The 20,657-nt window shown below is 42.1% G+C and overlaps 1 protein-coding gene across 1 annotated transcript in view; it reads left to right on the forward strand.

The window, feature by feature from the left end:
* Positions 1-1,382: 1,382 nt before the first annotated feature.
* The window catches only part of LOC110564285 (uncharacterized), a 35,193-nt gene continuing 15,918 nt past the window's right edge, over positions 1,383-20,657 (forward strand). Inside the window, exons 1-3 of the mRNA XM_060370116.1 lie at positions 1,383-1,392; positions 2,447-2,550; positions 2,782-2,858. Of these exons, the coding sequence (XP_060226099.1) occupies positions 1,383-1,392; positions 2,447-2,550; positions 2,782-2,858 (191 nt within the window). The remainder of the gene's footprint in view (positions 1,393-2,446; positions 2,551-2,781; positions 2,859-20,657) is intronic.

A 20,657-nucleotide genomic window follows, 5' to 3' on the forward strand; every position in this document is an offset into this window, starting at 1 on the left:
TATACCAAGTGTAGCAGAGACCTATTGGAGGGTTTCAGCAGGAGGGAGATATCAAAATGAGAAGCTCTAAACAGGCAGTGCTTTTCATAATTTTTCATTTTAATGCTAGACAGGCTGTCAAAAAAGTTTGGGGCAGGGCTCTGCCAGCACTAAAGGTTTATAGTGTCAGATGAACTGCTTAGAAGTTTTGAAAACTACCTGGAGATATTGTGCATACTGTTTTTGTGTTTATCAAAGGTCAGCATCTTGTATTCACAATACCTTTGTGAATAGGCTCTTAGTTCGTTCTGTACATCAGAATCTTTTGTTCCGTTTTGATTCAGAAAATGTCATGCTTATTTCAAAATGAGAACATTATTTAGCTACAAATGTTATCAAAATCTTTATTCTAAAAAAACCACTATGTAGTTTTTGGAGAACACATTGGTGAGAAAATTAGGCGCAGGCAATAATTTTATCTTGGTCATCATATACATAGGTTTTATAACCCTTTAATTTTCCCACTGGTATTTTTCTTTAGCTTTAAGTAACTGATCTGCAACCATTGAGCAAAATGAAAAGCCTCTAAGAAGTCTGGACACTGACATTATAGTACATTGTAAGAAAAGTAAAATATTTTAGCTATAGAACCAAAGATAGGTGATTTCTAAAAATATTTAAAAGAGACACCGAGCAAAAGGAAGTTCAAGCACTCAAAGCTCTCTGGGTTTTTGGCTTGGCTAATGAGTGCAGGGGGATCTATTGAGAGAGAAGGCTTTGTTTGAAGCTCACATGTTGGGGTGGAAAGACAGCTCATTGGTTCAGAGCACTGGTCGTCCTTCCAGAGGACCTGGGTTTTATTCCTGGAACCCACATCATCTCACAGCCAGCAGGATAGCCACCGTCCTCGCCTGCCTCCTCAGGTACCAGACATACACATGGTACACAGACATACATGCAGACAGATGTGTGTACATATAAAATAAGTAAATTAAATGCTCTAAAAATGAAAAAAGGAAACTTTACTTGTTTTCTGGACATGCTGGATCTGGAGGTTCCCACGGACATCCAGGTATGCTGGATCTGGAGGTTCCCATGGACATCCAGGTGGAAATGCTGAGTAAGCAATTAGCTATGCATGCCTGGGGTTTGGGGGCTATAGCTCTGCTGCAGGTACAGGTGAGAGACATGTTTTCCTTTAGGCAGTTAGTTACAATCTATCTGTGGCTGAAGTTACAGTGCTCAGTATGTGTGGGCCAAGAATAGGGGACTGGGGAATGCCTGAGCATTGTCCAAGTAGGTGGAGCAGGTGGAACCCACCAAAAAAAACTGCAGGGAAACCAAAGGTATTCTTTCTTTATTTTTTGTTTTCATGTTTATATGAATACAATGTGTACACGATCATGTGTGCAGGTGAGTGTGTACATGTATATACATGTAGAGACCAGAGGTCAACACTGAGGTCATTAGTCACCACAATCATTTGTGTTTTTGAGACAGTCTTTTACTCGTCTGGAACTCACTGATGAGGTTAGGCTGGCTGGCCATCAAGTCCCAGGATTTTTTGTTCCAGTCACCTCCGTGCTGGAATCGCAAGTGTGCATGTCACCATGCCTGGCTGCTTTTACACAGGCTCTGCAGTCCTTAAGCACGCATGGAATGCACTTTACCAACTGAGCTAGCTCCACGCCTGGAGTAATTATTAAAATATACATACTATTATAGAGGTTTTTCTTGTGGAAAACAAACAAAAAAGACAAATTTCTAAGAAACCCAAAATTCATTAGTAATACAAATTCCTATGGCGTTTGCTGTGTAACCACCATACCCAAGCCATTCAAAGAAATCGTAAATGTTTAGGAAAATTCAGCATCAAATGCTTTAACAGTCTTACCGGAATGCAGTAGCTTCTCACAAAGCTTCAGGCAAGCATAAAATAACAATAATAATAGTAATAATAATAGTAATGGTAATGATAATAAACCTGTTTCTCTACAGAGAACCTCCTGAGTTTTTTAGAAACCTGTATAATTTTTATGCCGAAGCTCAAGTCGAATATCACATTCTTAGTGAAACAATTGTCTGAGCACACACACGGCACACATGTCAGTGGGTGTTCATCTATGTATGTTCGTTCTCTTCCTCCTCATCTTCCACTTCCTCTTCACCTTCTTCGTTTTTCTTTGAGTCTGTGAGCTGGCCAGTGCCCTTCTTTCCTGTCCTACTTTTGCTTAGTAAGATACGCAGCAATACCCTTTTCCGTGTTTCTCTTTTAGAAACTTTCTGTTCACCTCTCATCTTTGAGAAATGTGGATAGGAAGAACAGAAGGCAGATGGTGGTCTTTTAGGAGCTTTCAGATATTTTTCCTTTCCCTTATCAGCTTTGGAAGGAACATTCTCCATCTTGCTGCCGTAGTGAGCTTTGTTACTTTGGCTGTATCTTCAAACTTTCACTTTTCCCCTGCAGGCGTGGTCTTCTATCTCTTGATTCATTTCCCGGAGAACACAGTGAGACTGATGGAAGAGGCGGAGTGTTTCCTCCTCTGTTCTTCCCAGAAACGGTTCACGAAGGTTTGTATACAAGGACAGTTTGCCCTCCAGCTTGTTTGGGCCTATTTTTACCCTATGTTGATAGAGCCTTGCCTACCCCACATTCCTCTGGCTTGTTGGAACATCAGAAGACACTGTACTGAGGCCAGATAGAAGTCCCTCTACAGTAAAAGAGCAGGTCCATGAACACAGGAGCTCTCCCAAAGGAATGCTTTTAACAATAAAGTTAAATGTCCTCATCGCATTTGGCAGTATAGAGTCATTGGTGATCTGGCAAGACAATTTGAAATGGAAAATGAAAGGTCACCTCGCTGCACTGTGAAAACTTGGTGGGTGGAAGGAGACATAACACAGACTAGTTCTAGGTGACCAGGCTTCTTTTTTTTTTTTTAATTTTTTTAATATTAGTTACAGTTTGTTAACTTTGTATCCCTGCTGTATCCCACTCCCTCTTTCCCTCCCAGTCCCACCCTCCCACCCTCATCTTCTTCTTGCCCCTTTCCAAGTCCACTGATAAGGGAGAACCTCCTCCCCTTACATCTGATACTAGTTTATCAGGTATCTTAAGGACTGGCCGAAAAGTCCTCCTCTGTGGCCTAACAAGGCTGCTCCTCCCTGGAGTGGGGGGTGGGGAGGAGGTCAAAGAGCCCGCCATCAAGTTCATGTCAGAAACAGTCCCTGTTCCTCTTATTAGGGTACCCACTTGGATACTGAGCTACCAAGGGCTACATCTGAGCAGGAGCTCTAGGTTGCATCCATACACGAGCCTTGTTTGCAGAAATAGTCTCATAAAAGACCCCTGTGCCCAGATATATTTGGTCCTTGTGGAACTCCTGTCCTCTCCAGGTCATATTAACAACCCCCCCCTTTTTTTTTGGTTCCCTGCATTCTGCCTGAGGTTTGGCCATGAGTCTTAATATCTGCTTTGATACACTGCTAGGTAGAGTCTTTCAGAGGCCCTCTGTGGTAGGCTCCTGTCCTGTTACTTGTTTGCTCCTACATCCAATGTCCATCCCATTTGTCTTTCTAAGTGAGGATTGATCGTCTTACTCTGGGTCCTCTTTCTTGTTTATCTTCTTTATGTGTATAGATTTCAGTATATTTATCCTATCTTATAGGACTTTATAAGTGAGTATATACTATGTGTGTCTTTCTGCTTTTGGGATACCTCACTCATTGATCATTTCTAGGTCCCACGATTTGCCTGCAAATTTCATGATTTCCTTGTTTTTAATTGCTGAGTAGTATTCCATTGTGTCCCTAAATCAAATGGACCTAATAGACGTATACAGACCTTTTCACTCAAACTCAAAAAAGTATACTTTCTTTCTTTTTTTTTTTTTAAGAATAAGAACAATTTGAAACTATTTTATAGGCTAATGACACCTCATTACAAGGCAAAACTGAATATTTAATGAAGGGGAGGTTGGAAGGTGAGCACCTGGAGGAGTTGAAGCAATGAATTTGCTCTCTAAGAAGGAACTGAGGTAAAGTAAAATGTGAGTGAGCGAGTACAAAATATAAATGGTGTTTAAAATGAAGGCGATTTATAGTGAGTGATCCCAATGGTCATATTTAATCTAATTAGTGATTAAGAGGTTGCCAGTCTAGGAGAACAGGTTATGTGACTTTTTTGCTTCTTTCAAAACACATATTTTGTTGAGATTAATTTTTTTATGATGGAATTAACCATACCAAAGCAAATAATTCAGGGGCATTTGGGATATTCCCTGTGATGTGCAGCTGGCGGTTTTCAAATATTTCCATCATCCTTGTACACACTGAGTAAAGCAATGTTCTCTGCTGGAATGTTTAGTAGGATACTGAATTTGTTGGCTTTTTTTTCTTTTACTTTCACACATGTTTTATCATAAACAGGACTTACTTCTTTTCTAAAGCTGAGTAATCCTCAGTTGTATGAATGTGTCAAGTTTCTGTCCACATTCACTTGTTCATATTCCTCTACCCTCCGGTTACTGTGAATAAGAGCACAAGGAGCACGTGTGTTTTCAAATCTGAACAAGACGTGCTAGATGTGAGTTCAGGAAGCCTTGAATTCCTAGTCTCCAACTGACAAGTTCTGGGATTACAGGTGTGCATGCCATGCTCGGCTTAAACCCCACATTGTTTAGGTTGATCACTGCTGAGTAACCTGAGATTAATTTGTCTTGGTCAGCTCTGAAAAAAAAAATGTAGTCAATTTTTATTTCACAGAAACCCAAGGTAGAAGGACTCTGGCATCTTCATTTCCAAGCAGTCAAGGTTTATAGTCACTTATTTTTCTCTGGACTTGGGGTCCAAAACACTGAAAGCTATGTTGGAAAGAAAATAGTGCTGGTGAGGCCTGTTGCAACAGTTCAATCTCTGATACAGGGTTGACTTTGTAGACTAGCTGGGGATGAATGAAGATGACCTATAGAATCATATAGGAATTGGTCAAAGATGTTTATATACCAGGAAAAGTCCCCAAAGTTTATTTTCTAGCTTAATTTTTTTAATTTATGTATATTAGTGTTTGTCTGCATGTACTTCTGCACACCAGAAGAGGGCATCAGATCCCATGAGACTACAGTTATAGACAGTTGTGAGCTGCCATGTGGGTACTGGGAATTGAATTCAGGACCTCCGGTCTTAACTGTTGAACCATCCCTCTAATACCCATTTCCTAGTGTTTGAAGAAAATGATGACAAATTAAAGGAATCTCTAGGAGACTTCTGAGAAGCTGCTGTGGCCAGCTTGTCAGATTGCACACCAGTTTTAAATGCAGTAAAAACATCTCTGCATAATGCATCAGAAGGGTAAATGATTTGATACTAACACACAGACATATAAATCAATGGATTAGAATAGAAGATTCAAATATAAAGATAGACAACTATTGCTCTTTAATTTTCCAAAAAAAAAAAAAAAAAAAGGAAAAAAATGATACCAAAGAAAAGAATTTTTCTTCAACAAAGGGTTCTGGGAAAACTGAATATCCATATGTTGGAAAAATGAAGCACATCATTCCATCAACTCCAAATGGATCAAAGACCTCAACATAAAACCTGAAAGTTGGAAAACAGCTAGAAGGAAAAACGAAGAATACATTTCATGGTATAGGAATAGGTGAGGACTTTCTAAATAGGACTCTAGTAGCTTAGGCAAAAAGGGCAATAGTTGACAAATGGGACCTCATAGGGTTAAAAGTTTCTGTATAGCAATGGGAATCTTTGCTTGGAATATCCAGTCCTGTGTATTTAACTTGGGTGACCTGTAGAAGCCACAACACCAAGAAGGGTCCATGGGGAGATGTCTTAAGGGAGAATGGGAACAGTAAAAGTATAGAAGGAGAGTATAAAAAGTGTGTGTGTGTGTGTGTGTGTGTGCGCACGCGCAAACAGGTATGACGGTGGGGCACAGGGAGATGAGGGGTGGTAAGTGGAGGACTACCAAAAAAGTCATATGAAAATCTACTACTTTGTAAGCCAATTAAAAATCTAAGTTTAGATATACCACAATTTGTGCATCCATTCCTCCACTGAGGGGCATCTGGGCTGTTTCCAGCTTCTGGCTATTACAAATAAGGCTGCTACAAACATGGTTGGGCAAATGTCCTTTTGTGTACTTGAGACTCTTTTGGGTATATGCCTAGGAGTAGTATGGCTGGATCTTGAGGAGGCGCTATTCCTAGTTGTCTGAGAAAGTGCCAGATTGCTTTCCAGAGTGTTTATACAAGTTTACATTCCCACCAGCAGTGGAGGAGGGTTCCCTTTCTCCACAACCTCTCTAGCATGTGTTGTCTCTTGAGTTTTTAATCTTAGCCATTCTGATGGGTGTAAGGTGAAATCTTAGGGTCGTTTTAATTTGCATTTCCCTGATGGCTAATGAGGTTGAACATTTCTTTAAGTGTTTCTCTGCCATTCGATATTCCTCTATTGAGAATTCTGTTTAGCTCTGTACTGCACAAATTGTGGTATATCTACACAATGGAATATTACTCACCAATAAAAAACAAGGAAATCATGAAATTTGCAGGTAAATGGTGGGATCTGGAAAAGATCATCCTGGGTGAGCTATCCCAGAAGCAGAAAGATGCACATGGTATATACTCACTCATATAGACACCTAAAGAAACTAATCAAGAGGGAGGACTCTTGCTAAAATTCTCAATTCCTATCCAGAAAGGAAAAGAGGATGGACATCAGAAGAAGGAGAAAAGAGGGAACAAGTCAGGAGCCTGACAGAGAGGACCTCTGAAAGGCTCTGCCCTGCAGACTATCAATGTAGATACTGAGACTTATGGGCAACCTTTGGGCAGAGTGCAGGGAATCTTAGGAAGGAAGTGGGAAATAGTAAGATCTGGAGAGGACAGGAACTCCACAAGGAGAGGAACAGAACCAAAAAATCTGAGCACAGGGGTCTTTCCTGAGACTGATACTCCAGCCAAGGGCTATGCGTGGAGATAGCCTAGAACCCCTGCACAGATGTAGCCCATGGCAGTTCAGTATCCAAGTGGGTTCCATAGTAATAGGAACAGGGACTGTCTCTGACATGAACTGATTGGCCTGCTCTTTAATTATCTCTCCCTGAGGGGGAAGCAGCATTACCAGGCCACAGAAGAAGACAATGCAGCCACTCCTGATGAGACCTTATTGACTAGGATCAGAAGGAAGGAAAAGAAGACCTCTCTTATCAGTGGACTTGGGGAGGGGCATGCATGCAGAGGGTAGAGGAAGGGAGGTTTGGGAAGGGAGAAGGGAGGGAACCACAGGGGGGATACAAAGTGAATAAAGTGCAATTAATACAAATTTTAAAAAAATCTAAGTTTAGAATACATAGTTAGAAGGGAGCTATCCTTCACAGTTGGGTAATGCTACCTTTGGAAGCCATTATTTACCAAATAAAAATCCCAGTTGGTGCACTTCCTCAAGATCCAGCTATACCACTCCTAGGCATATATCCAAAATATGTTCAAGAACACAACAAGGACATTTGTTCAACCATGTTCATAGCAGCTTTATTCATAAGAGCCAGAACCTAGAAACAACCCAGATGTCCCTCAACAGAGGAATGGATACACAAATTGCGGTTCATTTACTCAGCAATTAAAAACAAGAAAATCATGAAATTTGCAGACAAATGGTGGGATCCAGAAAAGATCATTCTGAGTGAGGTATCCCAGAAACAGAAACACATACACAGTATATACTCACTTATAAGTGGATACTAGACATAAATGTAGGATAAACATACTAAAATCTGTACACCTAAAGAAGGTAAGTAAGAAGGAGGACCCTGGGTAAGATGATCAATTCTCACTATGAAAAACAAATGGGATGGAATTGGAAGAAGGAGAAAACAGGAAACAAGATAGGAGCCTACCACAGAGGGATGCTGAAAGCCTCTACCCAGCAGTACATCAAAGCAGATGCTGAGACTTATAACCAAACTTTGGGCAGAGTTCTGGGAAGCCTATGCAAGACAGGGGAGATAGTAAGAGCTGGAGAGGCCAGGAGCTCCACAAGGACAGCAACAAAACCAAAATATCTGGGCACAGGGGTCTTTTCTGAGACTGATACTCCAACCAAGGACCATGCATGGATATAACCTAGAAACCCTGCTCAGATGTAGCCCATGGCAGCTCAGTATCCAAGTGGGTACCCTAGTAAGGGGAACAGGGGCTGTTTCTGACATGAACTCAGTAGCTGGCTCTTTGACACCCCCCCTCCCCCAAGTGGGGAGCAGCCTTTCTAGGCCACAGAGGAAGACATTGCAGCCAGTCCTGGTGAGACCTGATAAGCTAGGGTCAAATGGAAGGGGAGGAGGACCTCCCATAACAGTGGACTTGGAGAGGGGCATAGGAGGAGATGAGGGAGAGAGGGTGAGATTAGGAGGGAATGAGGGAGGGGGCTACAGCTGGGATACAAAGTGAATGAACTGTAATTGATAGAAAAAAATAAAAATTTAACTAAAAAGAAATCCCAGTTTGTGTGTGTGTGTGTGTGTGTGTGTGTGTGTGTGTGTAAAACCTCCTTATGAGTTGGTCCTGGAGACTCCCCCTCAAATATAGTTCATTTCCATTGATCTTGGTTGTGCATTAGGACTAGCTGATAAGACCTTGTTGCTGAAAACACCATGCAGCTGGGTTGTAAGACATAATAGAAAGAGCAAGCTGGAACAGAGGTGGAAGCTTTCTCCCAGATAGATAGCTTTCACAGTGCTGTGCAGACTGCTGAGGGAGATAAGGCATCAGTGGCATCACTGGCTATGGGCCCTGTGAACTATAAGGCCAAGCTGCATAGCACAACTGTTCTCAGATTGGATCTGAAGCCTGCTTCATAGGAAGGCTTGTATGCCTAGCACTGTAAGCCCAGCCAAACATTCACAATTGGGCAGGGGACTTGGCTCGGTGCTTAAGACCGTTTGTGGGTCTTGCAGCAGACTGCAGTTCAGTTCCCAGCACTCACAGTGCATTCTCAACTGTTTATAACTCCAGTCTGAAGGGATCTGATGCTTTCTTCTGACCTCCACAGGCAAGAGGCATGCATGAGGTGCATGTTCATAGATGCAGGCAAAACACTAATACACAACAATAAAAGTAAATAAAATGTTTAAAAAGAAATATTATTATTGGGGAGGTCATAGGCCTAAGGGGTGGGGTGTCACTACTGTTAGCTAAGTTGGCATGATACGAAATTACAGTTTAAATATTATTTATACCCAGAGATAAAGGCTACTCTTACTCTTAATCAAATAAGCTTCTCTTTTTAGTGAACAGTGGTGAATGCATGCCTCAAGATAATTAGAATAAATGACTGTTGAATGCTTAGTTTTACACAGGACATTTATATAACCCTCTGTAAGGTCAGGGAATATTGTGAAAGAGGGGGAAAGAACAGAAAAAAATGTACAAGTTAGAACACAGGGAGAAGGATTGTGAAATGCTTTCCTCGGGGCATGACACAGCAGTTCAAACATGATCTCACAGCTGCTGTGGCTGCCTGCCTGTTCTGGGCCTGCAGAAGCCTAGGCCTGTCGACAGGCAGCCATGGCTAGATGAGGGGCACAAAGGGCCTTAACACTTTCTGCTGAACTGCATGTAGCAAATAGATTCTGGGAGATGGACCAGTCCCTGTCTTTCTTGAATATGAAACCAGTGAGCTCTAAAAGCTGTTCCAAACCTGTGACCACACAGATGGTACTAGTTAAAAATAAGTGGATCATAAAACAAAACATGAAGGCATGAATGTAGTAAGGGTACCTGAGGGGAGGAGAGGGGAATAACAGGGGTGAAAAGAGAATAGAAGCAGGTCCGAAAGAAAGTAAACAGAATGCACTACATATATGCATGCAATTGGCAAAGAACACATTTACTCAGTTAAAAAAGAGTAAGTTAAAACAAAATAAGTCTTTTGTATCTTTCCTTCTCAACTTTCAACAGTCATAGGGATGTTAAGAATTTGATTTTTCTCTTGTCTTTGGTATATTTGTTTCATATGGCCTATGTTGGCCTCTAATTCACTATGTAGTCAAATATAATGTGATAATTTGAGTAGGAATGGCCCCCATAGACTCATGTATTTGAATACTTAGCCCATAGGGAGTGGCCCTGTTAGGAAGTGTGGCCTTATTGGAGTGGGTCTTAGCATCTGTTTCCATCAGCTGTTGGATGAAGTCTTTCAGAAGACAGTTATGCTAGGCTGCTGTCTGCAAGCATAGCAGAGTATCATTATTAGTGACAGGGATTGGCTCTCTCCTGTGGGGTGGGTTTCAAGTTGGGCCAGTCATCAGTTTGCCATTTCCTCAATATCTACTCCATCTTTACCTTTACTCTTCATGTAGGCAAGACAAACTTTGGGTCAAAGGTTTTATGGGTCAGTTGGTGCCCCCTCCCTCCACAGGAAGTCCCACCTGGCTATAAGAGGTGGCTACTTCAGGTTCCTTAACCCCCATTGCTAGGAGTCTCAGCTAGGGTCACTGCCGTAGACTCTCTGGAGCCCCTCCTGTCCCAGAAATTCCTCCCACCAATTTCTTTCTCTCTCCAGGTCCTTCCTGCTCCACCCACCACCCCTTCTTCCTCCCCTCATCTTGTCACCACCCCAGTTACCTTCCCTACCCACTCTCCCACCCAGATCCTTTCCTCCATCTACTTTAGATGTCTATTTTATTTCCTCTTTTGAGTGAGGTTCAAGCATCCTCCCTTGGGCTCTCCTTGGCTTTTTTGGGTCCATGGATTATAGCATGATTTATGATATGCACTTACAAGTGAGTACACACCATCTGTATCTTTCTGATCTCCGTTACCGCACTCAGGATGACATTTTTTATTTTACATCCATTTCCCTGCAGATTGCATGATGTCTTTGGTTTTAATAGCTGAGCAAATGTACCACAGTTTCTGCATCCATTCTTCAGTTGAGAGACATCTGGGTTGTTTCCAGTTTCTGGCTATTACAAATAAAGCTGCTATGGACATGGTTGAGCAAGTGTCCTTTAACGCACTTGGACTTGAGTTTTGTGCAGGATGATAAATATGGATCTATTTGTATTCTTCTGCTTTGTGTCAGGAGTCTTTTAGATTTAACGTTTCTTTGACTGATGTATCATTTTTTTTTTCTATCATATCTTCTGCGCCTAAGATTTTTTCTTCTGTCTCTTCCATTCTGTTGCTGATGCTTGCATCTGTTCTTTTTCTCTTCTCTAGGTTTTCCATCTCCAGTATTTCCTAAGTTTGTGCAGGACTTCTCAGGGAGGCAGGAAAAGCCTTGGGCCTGACAGTGGACTTCAGGGAACAGATAGCTTCTCAGCTCTGTTTGCTAGCCTCAGGTGGACCTGACTGTTTCTGGGGTCCCCCAGGCCTCTGCTTACTGTGCCCCAGGTACATCAGGCAGGTATGGTATAGGCAGAGAGGACTCCATGCTGACTGTTGCTGTCCCCCCAACCTCCTTGAGATGGTGGGTGATGGCTGTCTAGAACAGTGGGCAGCTAGCTCCCCTCTGCTGTCTCTCCTGGCTGTGGCCCAGGTGGACCAGGCATGTAGGGACAAAATCTCCCACTATCAATGTGTGAGGTTCAATGTGTGACTTTACTTTAGTAATGTTTGTTTTACAAATGTGGGTACCCTTGCATTTGGGGCATAGATGTTAAGAATTGAAGCATCATTTTGGTGGATTTTTTCTTTGATGAGTATGAAGTGTCCTTCTCCATCTCTTTTGATTACTTTTATGTCAAAGTCTATTTTTTATTTTTAGATATTAAAATGGCTACTCTAGCTGTTTTCTTAGGTCCATTTGCTAGGACAATCTTTTTCCAGGCTTTTACTCTTAGATAATGTTTATGTTTGAAGGAAAGGTTTGTTTATTGTGTGCAGCAGAAGGATGGATCCCGTTTTTGCATTCATTCTGTTAGTGTCTTTTGCGGGAGGAGTTGAATCCTTGAATCAGACATATCATTGACCAGTGATGATTAGTTCCTGGTTTTTGTTGTTATTGTTGATGATGGTAGTATGTGTTTGTGTGTGTGTGTGCGCGTGTGTGCGCGCGCACACACACACGCGTGCACGCTTCCCTTCTTCTGGTTTTGCTGATATTAGATTTTATTTATTTCCTGTGTTTTTATGGGTGTAGTTAACCTCCTTGGGTTGGAATTTTCCTTCTTGTGTCTTCTGTACGACTGGATTTGTGGATACTGTTTAAATTTGACTTTATCACAGAACATCTTGTTTTTTCCTTCTATGGTGAACATTTTGCTGGATATAGATAGTTTGGTCTGGCATCTGTGGTCCCTTAGTCTGTAGGACATTTGTCCAGGTTCTTCTGGCTTTTAGAGTCTTCATTGAGAAGTCAGGTGTAATGTCCCTCTCTCCTCCCTCTCAATCCCTCCCTTCCTCCCCCTTCTCCACACATGCCCCTCCCCAAGTCCACTGGTGGGGGAAGGTTTCTTTTTCTTCTTTCTGATCCTAGTCTGTTAGGTCTCATCTGGGGTGGCTGCATTGTCTTCCTCTGTGGCCTGGTAAGGCTGCTCGCCCCACAGGGGGAGGTGATGAAAGAGCAGGCCAATCAGTGCATGTCAGAGGCAGTCCCTCTTCCCATTACTATGGAACCCACTTGGACACTGAACTGCCATGGGCTACATCTGTGCAGGAGTTCTAGGTTATCTCCATGCATGGATTTGGTTGGAGTATCAGTCTCAGGAAAGACCCCTGTGTTCAAATTTTTTGGTTCTGTTGCTCTCCTTGTGGAGTTCCTGTCCTCTCCAGATCTTACTATTTCCCACTTCTTTTATAAGATTCCCTGCATTCTGCCCAAAGTTTGGCCATAAGTCTCAACATCTGCTTTGATAGTCTGCAGGGCAGAGCCTTTCAGAGGCCCTCAGTGGGAGGCTCCTAACTTGTTTCCTGTTTTCTTCTTCTTTTGATGTCCATCCTCTTTGCCTTTCACAAGGGGGTTGAGCATTTTAACCAGAGTTCTCCCTCTAGATTAGTTTGTTTAGGTGTACAGATTTTAGTAGGTTTATCCTATATTATATGTCTATATGAGAGAGTATATACCATGTGTGTCTTTCTGCTTCTGGGATAGCTCACTCAGGATGATCCTTTCCAGTTCCCACCATTTACCTGCAAATTTCATGATTTCCTTGTTTTTCATTGCAATTTAACATTTTCTTTAACTGATACATCTATTTCTTCTATTGTATCTTCAACATCTGAGGTTCTCTCTTCCATCTCTTATACTCTGTGAGGCTTTGATGTGTAGTTTCTTTATGCTTAGCTAGATCTTTCATTTCTAGAATCCACTGTTTGTGTTTTCTTTATTGTTTCTATTTCCATTTTCAGCTCTTACACTGTTTTATTTGCTTCCTTTAACTGGCTTCCCCCTCTCCCATTACTTGTTTATGTTTTCTTGGATTTATTAAGAGATTTATTCATTTACTTTTTCAGGAGCTCAATTATCTTCATAAAGTTGGCTTTATGTCTTTTACTTATGTTTCTGCTTTGTTGGACTGTTCAGGGCTTGCTGTAGTAGGATAGCTGGGTTCTGATGGTAACATGTTACTTTGGCTGTTGTTGATTGTGTTCTCATGCTGGCTTCTAGGCATCTGGGTTTGAGGTGATTGTAGGTCTTGATATTGATTTCTGTGTTTGTCTTTGTTGCAGGTGGTGTTTTGTTCCTTGGTTTCTGTTTTCTCTTTGGTCTTCTGGACTGTGTATCTGTGGTTAAACAGGGGTCTTTACCTGAGTTGGGGGATGTGACATGGTGACACATGGTGGAGGAGGTAAAGAAGGGTAAGGGGCCCTGAGTGAGTGGGAAAGGTCCATTACTGGGTGCTCTACCTGGAATTCTGGTGGCCAGAGTGATCTCTGGCATAGCAGGCAGTCTTTACCCCAGTAGGGGTCTGGGATACAGCAATGAGAAGGACCAAGAACTAGGGATAAGGGCACCAAGAGTGGGGTAGGTCAGTGACATACCTGGACTTCTGGTGTTCAGTATCATTATTCTCCTAGACTGTCTATGACAGTGAATTGGGAAAGTTTTTTCTTAGAGGGTAGTTATTTAGAGTGAATATAATCAAGGATGTTTATTCTAATTATAGCAGGTTCTGCATTTAAGGATAGCAGAAATTTCATTGTAGTGATTGCTTCAAATGTAAGACTAATCACCAACATTTCTTCGTTGATACCAGAAAGACATACTGTTTTATAGGATTGCCATACCAAAATGCCCAGGTCTTTTGGTTTAAAATGACATAAACTTATTCTCTCAGTTTTAGAGGTTGGAAGTCTGAAGTTAGTGTGTTAAAGAGGTTGTTTCCTTTTGGAACGTGCAGGGGAAAATCAGTTTAGTGCTCTTCTCATAGAGCTTCTAGCAGTTGTAGTAATTCTCAACCTTAATGGTTTATAGAGGGAGCACTTCCATTTTTGCCTGCAGCATTATATGCCTTTGTCTAAACACTTTCCACACTTGGGTTCTTGTAAGGGACAACCATAGCAATCTAAAATTGTGGAGAGCCGAGAGAATGCAATCGCCATTACGAGATGGCGCCGACATCCGGCCTTGGCCCTAGTGAACAAGTAATAGAGCGCATGTGCAAGTTGCGAAAGCACGCCAAGTCACTGCCCAGCCCGGGGCATCATATGGGGCAATGGGCAAGCAGCCAACCAGCGGAGTACACACCGCCATAGGGTATATTTAAGCAGCACCATTCTGGGGCTTGGGGTCTTCCTCCTCTCATCGCTTGACTGCAATAAAGCTTGCTGCACATCCCATCTGTCTTTCTAAACGAGGATTGATCATCTTGCCCCATGTCCGCTCAATTGATTATCTTTTTTAGGTGTATAGATTTCATTATGTTTATCATATCTTATAGGTCTATATAAGTGAGTATATCCCGTGTTTGTCTTTCTCCTTCTGGGATATTTCACTCAGAATGATCTTTTCTAGATCCCACCATTTGCCTGCAAATTTCATGATTTCCTTCTTTTTGATTGCTGAGTAGTATTCCATTGTGTAAAAATACCACAATTTCTGTACCCATTCCTCCGTTGATGGACATCTGGGTTGTTTCCGTATGACAGGAGTCTACTGAGCGCATCTGAAAGACTCTAACTAGCAGTGTTTTCAAAGCAAAGACTCATGACCAAACCTTTGGCAGAGTACAGGGAATCATAAGAAAGAAGGGGAGTTAGTCTGTTGGGAAAAGGATAGGAGCTCCACAAGGACCAAATATATCTGGGCACAGGGTCTTTTCTGAGACTGACATTCAACCAAGGACCATGTATGGATATAACCTAGAACCTCTACTCAGATGTAGCCTACTGAGTAGCTACTGTGGTAGCTCAGTAACCAATTGGTTTCCCAAAGTGAGGGGAACAGGGACTATTTCTAACAGGAACTCAATGACTGGCTCTTTGGTCTCCCCACCCCCGAAGGGAGGAGCAGTCCTGTTAGGCCACAGAGGAGAGCTTTGCAGCCAGTCCTGAAGATACCTGATAAAACAGGATCAGATGAATGGGGAGGAGGTCCCCCCTATCAGTGGACTTGGAAAGGGGCACGGTGGAGATGAGGGAGGGAGGGAGGGACTGGGAGGGAATGAGGGAGCGGGACACGGCTGGGATACAGAGTTAATAAAATGTAACTGATAAAAAAAATAATAAAATAATAAAAAAAAAAGCTTGCTGCAGAAGGATCCTGTTGTCCGTGTGCGTTCTTGCTGGCAAGACAACTACGCGGGTTGCAACACAAAAATGACTTTATTTTAGCTTGTTTTCATTCACAAAACCCCTATTTCCAAATAAATTATACCCACAGGTACTAGAGCTCCATATATTTTGAGGTACGACTTTATTTATGCATGTCTCCAACAATTTCAAAGCCAAGTTCATGGTTTTACCCCTAAAACCATCTCTGATTTTCTCCATTCAGCTCAATGAATATTGAGCCTTTGCTAGTTTCTTTTTTTTTTATTAATTACACTTTATTCACTTTGTATCCCCCCTGTGGTTCTCTCCTTCCTCCCGTCCCAATCCCTCCCTTCGCTAGTTTCTTGATCTTGTATTTATTAATAGTAAAAAAGTCAACAAAGCTCAAAAAAGTCATCTCATAGTTTTTAACACCTCATGCTCATTCCTAATTCTGAACTATTCCCATGCCTTGCTGACATTTCCTGACTTTCTCAGATCCATTAAGTGGTCTCTATCTTTCTGTTTCTGCCTCTGAAACATAGACTCTGGTATTATCTTCCGTGTCTTACTCTAGTACCCTTTACTCCACTTCCCACCTCAGAGCTGAGGGTGAAACTCAGAGCCTTGCCCTTGCTAGACAAATGCTCTATCACTGAGCTGAACCCCCAAACCCTATAATAACCTTTTTTTTTTTTTTCAAAATCAGGCATAATCCTCAGTATTAGTTATTTTTTTCTTTATTGTGACAAAATTGCCTAATAAGAAGCCTAAAGGATGATGGCCTAATTTTGACTGACAGTCTGAAAGCATAGTCCATTGTGGTTGGAAGGCATGATGTTAGTAGGAACAGTTCTCTGCTGTGCCCGCAGGAGCATGAAGGTACTTTCTGACATCCTAGTGGACAGGGAAGCAGAGATGGGACAGGAAGTGGAGTTGTGCTCTAAAGCTAAGGGCCCACACACAATGAACTTTTTCCTCTAGGTAGGCCCTACTTCCAACATTTCCAAACTCTCTGAAAAAGAGATTCATGAATAGACCAAGTATTCAAATGCATGAACCTGTTGGGGATTTTTCACTTCTAACACAACATTCTTCTACCAATATATATTTTAATATATTGATTTTAAGTTAAATTAAAAACAACAGTTTTAATATTGTAACTAGATTCTATCCCACCACCCCAAATTTAAGTTCTCAATGCATTCTCAATACCATTTGAATAAACACTATCTCCTAAGAATGACCAGTGACTGTGTGGGTCCCTATGTGTCCATCTAGGAGTCACATCATGCCCCACCCAACACTGTCTGAGCAACAGTCTTGCTGGTCTTCCTTCAGCCTTTCAAACATCCAAGTGTGCACAGACTGCTTGGGAATCTTGCTGCAACACAAATTGCGTAGCTCTGGGATGAGGCCAGTGTGTCTACATTTCTGAGGGCCTCACGTGATGTGGCGGTGGAAGGTCCACTGAGTACAAAGGTTTGCCACTGCACATACTCCTCCTTACACAAGACTTTGCGCATGCTCCTGGCTCTCCCCAGTATTCTCTTCATTTCTCTTACGTCTGTTTTAGCATATCTTGGTTACTTTTACTTCTCAGGGAAATCATCACTGATCTCAGCGAAGCCAGTTTCTCCCAGTTCTACTGTGAAGTCAGATGGAGCCCTGTGCTCTCCTGAACACTCATCGTGCTTGTTTGGCGTTTTTCATGGACCATTTTTTTTCTCTAATATTCATCTCCCACAACTAGATCATAGAGACCTCAATGGAGCACCTGCATGTGTTTCTGATTTCCATTTGGCCTCAAAGCCCACTGGTGTGGGCTTCTAAAGAAAGACAATAAGTACTTGTCAAATGAGTACAACAGTGCTATCAAGTCCCCAAGAGCATTCTTCTCTACCATGGTAAAGGAGAGACTTAGAAAAGAAACCAATGCAATGAATATTCTGACCTCCAGAAGAAAGCAGATTTGTTTTTCTTTGTTGCCACAAGCATTCTGCCATTTATGCTTTGGGCTGCTTCTGATGACATCAGTAGCCATTACACACCTTTTGCATGGGTTTTTGCCTGGGGCTGCTTAGCTTGAATGGTTGCTCAGAACTAACAAAAGTGTACCTTTTTGAGCAACAGAGCATCCTCCTGGTTTTTCCAAATAACAGGGGCTCCATTGGTCATTTGGGAAGCAAGGCATCAAGGGTCTCAGAACTCCACTCAGGCTGCTGAGCAGAGCAAGGCTGTCCAGGATTCAGTGCGCCTGTGTGGCAACCCTTGTTGCTGTGTCACCATTTTTGGCAGCTCAGCTCTTCTTCCTAGGGTCTTCCAGTTTCTGGTTTTTCTTCTACCTGATTCTCTCCCACTATCAGTTGCTTTCTCTTGGATTCTGCCTCTTCTTGCTTTCTGAGACTTCATATATCTGTTGGATGCATTCTTAGCATTCTTTGTTGTCTTCTATCCATCTTCTCCATATTCTTTACATCTCTGTTGGATTCTTATTATTGCTATTTTACTTAATCACTATTTTGCTTTTCTTGTTGTGCCACAAGCCTAGGATACTGATATGCCTGTGTCACATTTGTTTCCTTCAAGTTCTGTGCACCTCAAGGACCAGGCAGATCTGCTGGAGAGTGTGTTCACATGATTGGTGGAGGAGGGTGTGAAACACTTGTAAACTCACCAATTCTCTTTGTTAAAGAGTTGAAACTTAAAATTGGCCAGGTTAAGACTATTATATGCAAGAAGCTATCCCAGAACCCTGTTCCCATTGCACTGAATGGAATAGAAAGTAAGTCTCTCCTTCCACGAAGCGTTTGGGTCATTTCCTGTGGTTGCATTGCTGCCATTCTCAGCTTTCGCAGTAGGGCAGTAAAACTGGCAGGTCCTTCGCCTGGCTGGTTTCCTCTAACCTTGTCACTCAGAGGGTCTCCAAAGCAAACACAGACTCCTTTCATCATCCCTGCTGCCCTCATGGCTCTGCTGTGCTTATTTTGCCTGGGGTTGAGTCTTTCAGGGAAAAAATAAAAATAAAAAACACTTTTGAAATGAGAGTAAGGAGAGAAGTCTTTGAATGGTAGTACAGTCAGCAGAGAGGTGGCAGCCAACTACATGGGAGGGACAGTGGCTGCTCATGGAGCAAGGCAGCTCTCTTTAGAAAGGCTGTGTCCCAGGAAAGAACCCAGCTGAAAGTCGCTGGCTACCAATAAACTTGATAAGTGGGAGAAAGACAGAATCTGCTCCAGAGGGAAATATGGATGGCACACGTATACTCTCTACACGTGGGAGAGAAAAGCTCATTAAAAGTTGTTAAAAGACAACTTTTCCCTAGAGCACTTGAAGTTACTTTAATGAGTTTCCAAGCAAGAAACCTCCAGTCATTTTAAACAAATCTTTAAAGGTCGGAACTCTTGATTTATACAGTTCTTCCATCTTTCAGAGCCCTTATGTCTTCAAGAAGAATTTTGTCCCCAGTAACCTCACTTTTAGAATCAGAGGAGAAAATAATTGGTATTTCATATCAACCTTATCATTCCCCAAACCTCCATGCCCCGCTCTATCTGCATTCTTTCCCCTCAGAGGACTTTGTTTCTCCAGCAGCCACACAACAAGCTGGTATCTCCTGATGACTCTTTGCTTTTCAAACCTGTTCTGGCACCAGTTGCGGTGTTTCCCATTGTCTTTCCCTGGCAGGCCTTTTCTACTTGTTAGCAGGTATGACAAAACAGTTTATATGACATACCCATTTGTAAATTTGTCCCCATTAAGAAGTGAGAAGTTGGGAAGCCTTGAAGGTATAGAACATTGCAAGATGGTCTACTAGGTATATGGTTTGCTCTCTGCTAAGCCTGTTGTCTCTGATTTGTACATGGGTGCCTTCACATGTACACACACACACAAACACACATTAGACACATGACCAACAAAAAGTTAGGTGGGGCTAGAGTGTATAATTATGGCTTGGTGATCATTTTGACAATAAAAATGTGTCAGAAATGAAGTTTAGAGTCATGGCACACACCTCTAATTGGGCCATTCACTTAGAAGGCTGTCATGATGATCATGAGTTTAAGGCCAATCTGAGCTACATAACAAGACTGGGTCTCAAAAGAGCTAAGGAAATAACAAAGTGCCAAAACAAACAAACAAAACAACAACAATAACAAAAAACTCAATACTGTGACAGTTGCTAGGCTGGTCTTTAGGCATTGGCAAACTCTGCTTGCTTGTCCCTAGAAAGCACTAAGCCCTTTTATAGTGCAAGTAGGGATAGAGAGACTTGCTGCTCTTACAGAGGATGTGAGTTCACATCCCAGCACCCATGTGGGGTGGCTCACAACTGCCTGTAACTCTAGCTCCAAGATATCAGATGCCCTTTTCTGAGTTCTTTGTATATCTGACTTGTGTACACACATAGCTTAAAAATAAAAAGTGTTTGTATTAGAAAACCACAGAGTTGGGAAAGTTCTCTGGTCAGAGACCCACGTTGAGCTCAGCTTGCCTGTTTTCCCGTCTACTGTGCCAGGCATATCTGGAAGAAACACTGGCCCCCTTGTTAGACTCATATGCCACCAAATACCTCATTCATGTACAGTCAGTGCCTCAGTCACCCAGCTGAGTCCTTTCTGGAGTCCCAGTCCTAGGAACATACTGTGTAATTGAATGGCAATCCCCTTATGCTGCTAAGCTAGTATCTTAAGGTTTGTGGCAGCCTCCATAACTGCCTGGGACAGTGGTATTCTGTATTTCCACCCTTTTCCCATAAATATTACGAGTAAGTGTTCTAAAATATCACTAACTTAAATGTTCAAAGTTCATTATGAAACTGAGAGTCTTAGTCATCTTTGTTATTTGTATGGTTCTTGTGTGTTTTGAGTTCAAGTTCTTGTTTCTTTTTTTTTAGATAAATTTGCCGTGTCTTTTTTTTCCCTACGTCTTTTTGTTTCAGTTTTATTTCCCCTTCCCTCCCTCCTG

Source organism: Meriones unguiculatus, chromosome 17 (genome assembly GCF_030254825.1).
Source record: "Meriones unguiculatus strain TT.TT164.6M chromosome 17, Bangor_MerUng_6.1, whole genome shotgun sequence".
Lineage (NCBI taxonomy): Eukaryota > Metazoa > Chordata > Mammalia > Rodentia > Muridae > Meriones > Meriones unguiculatus.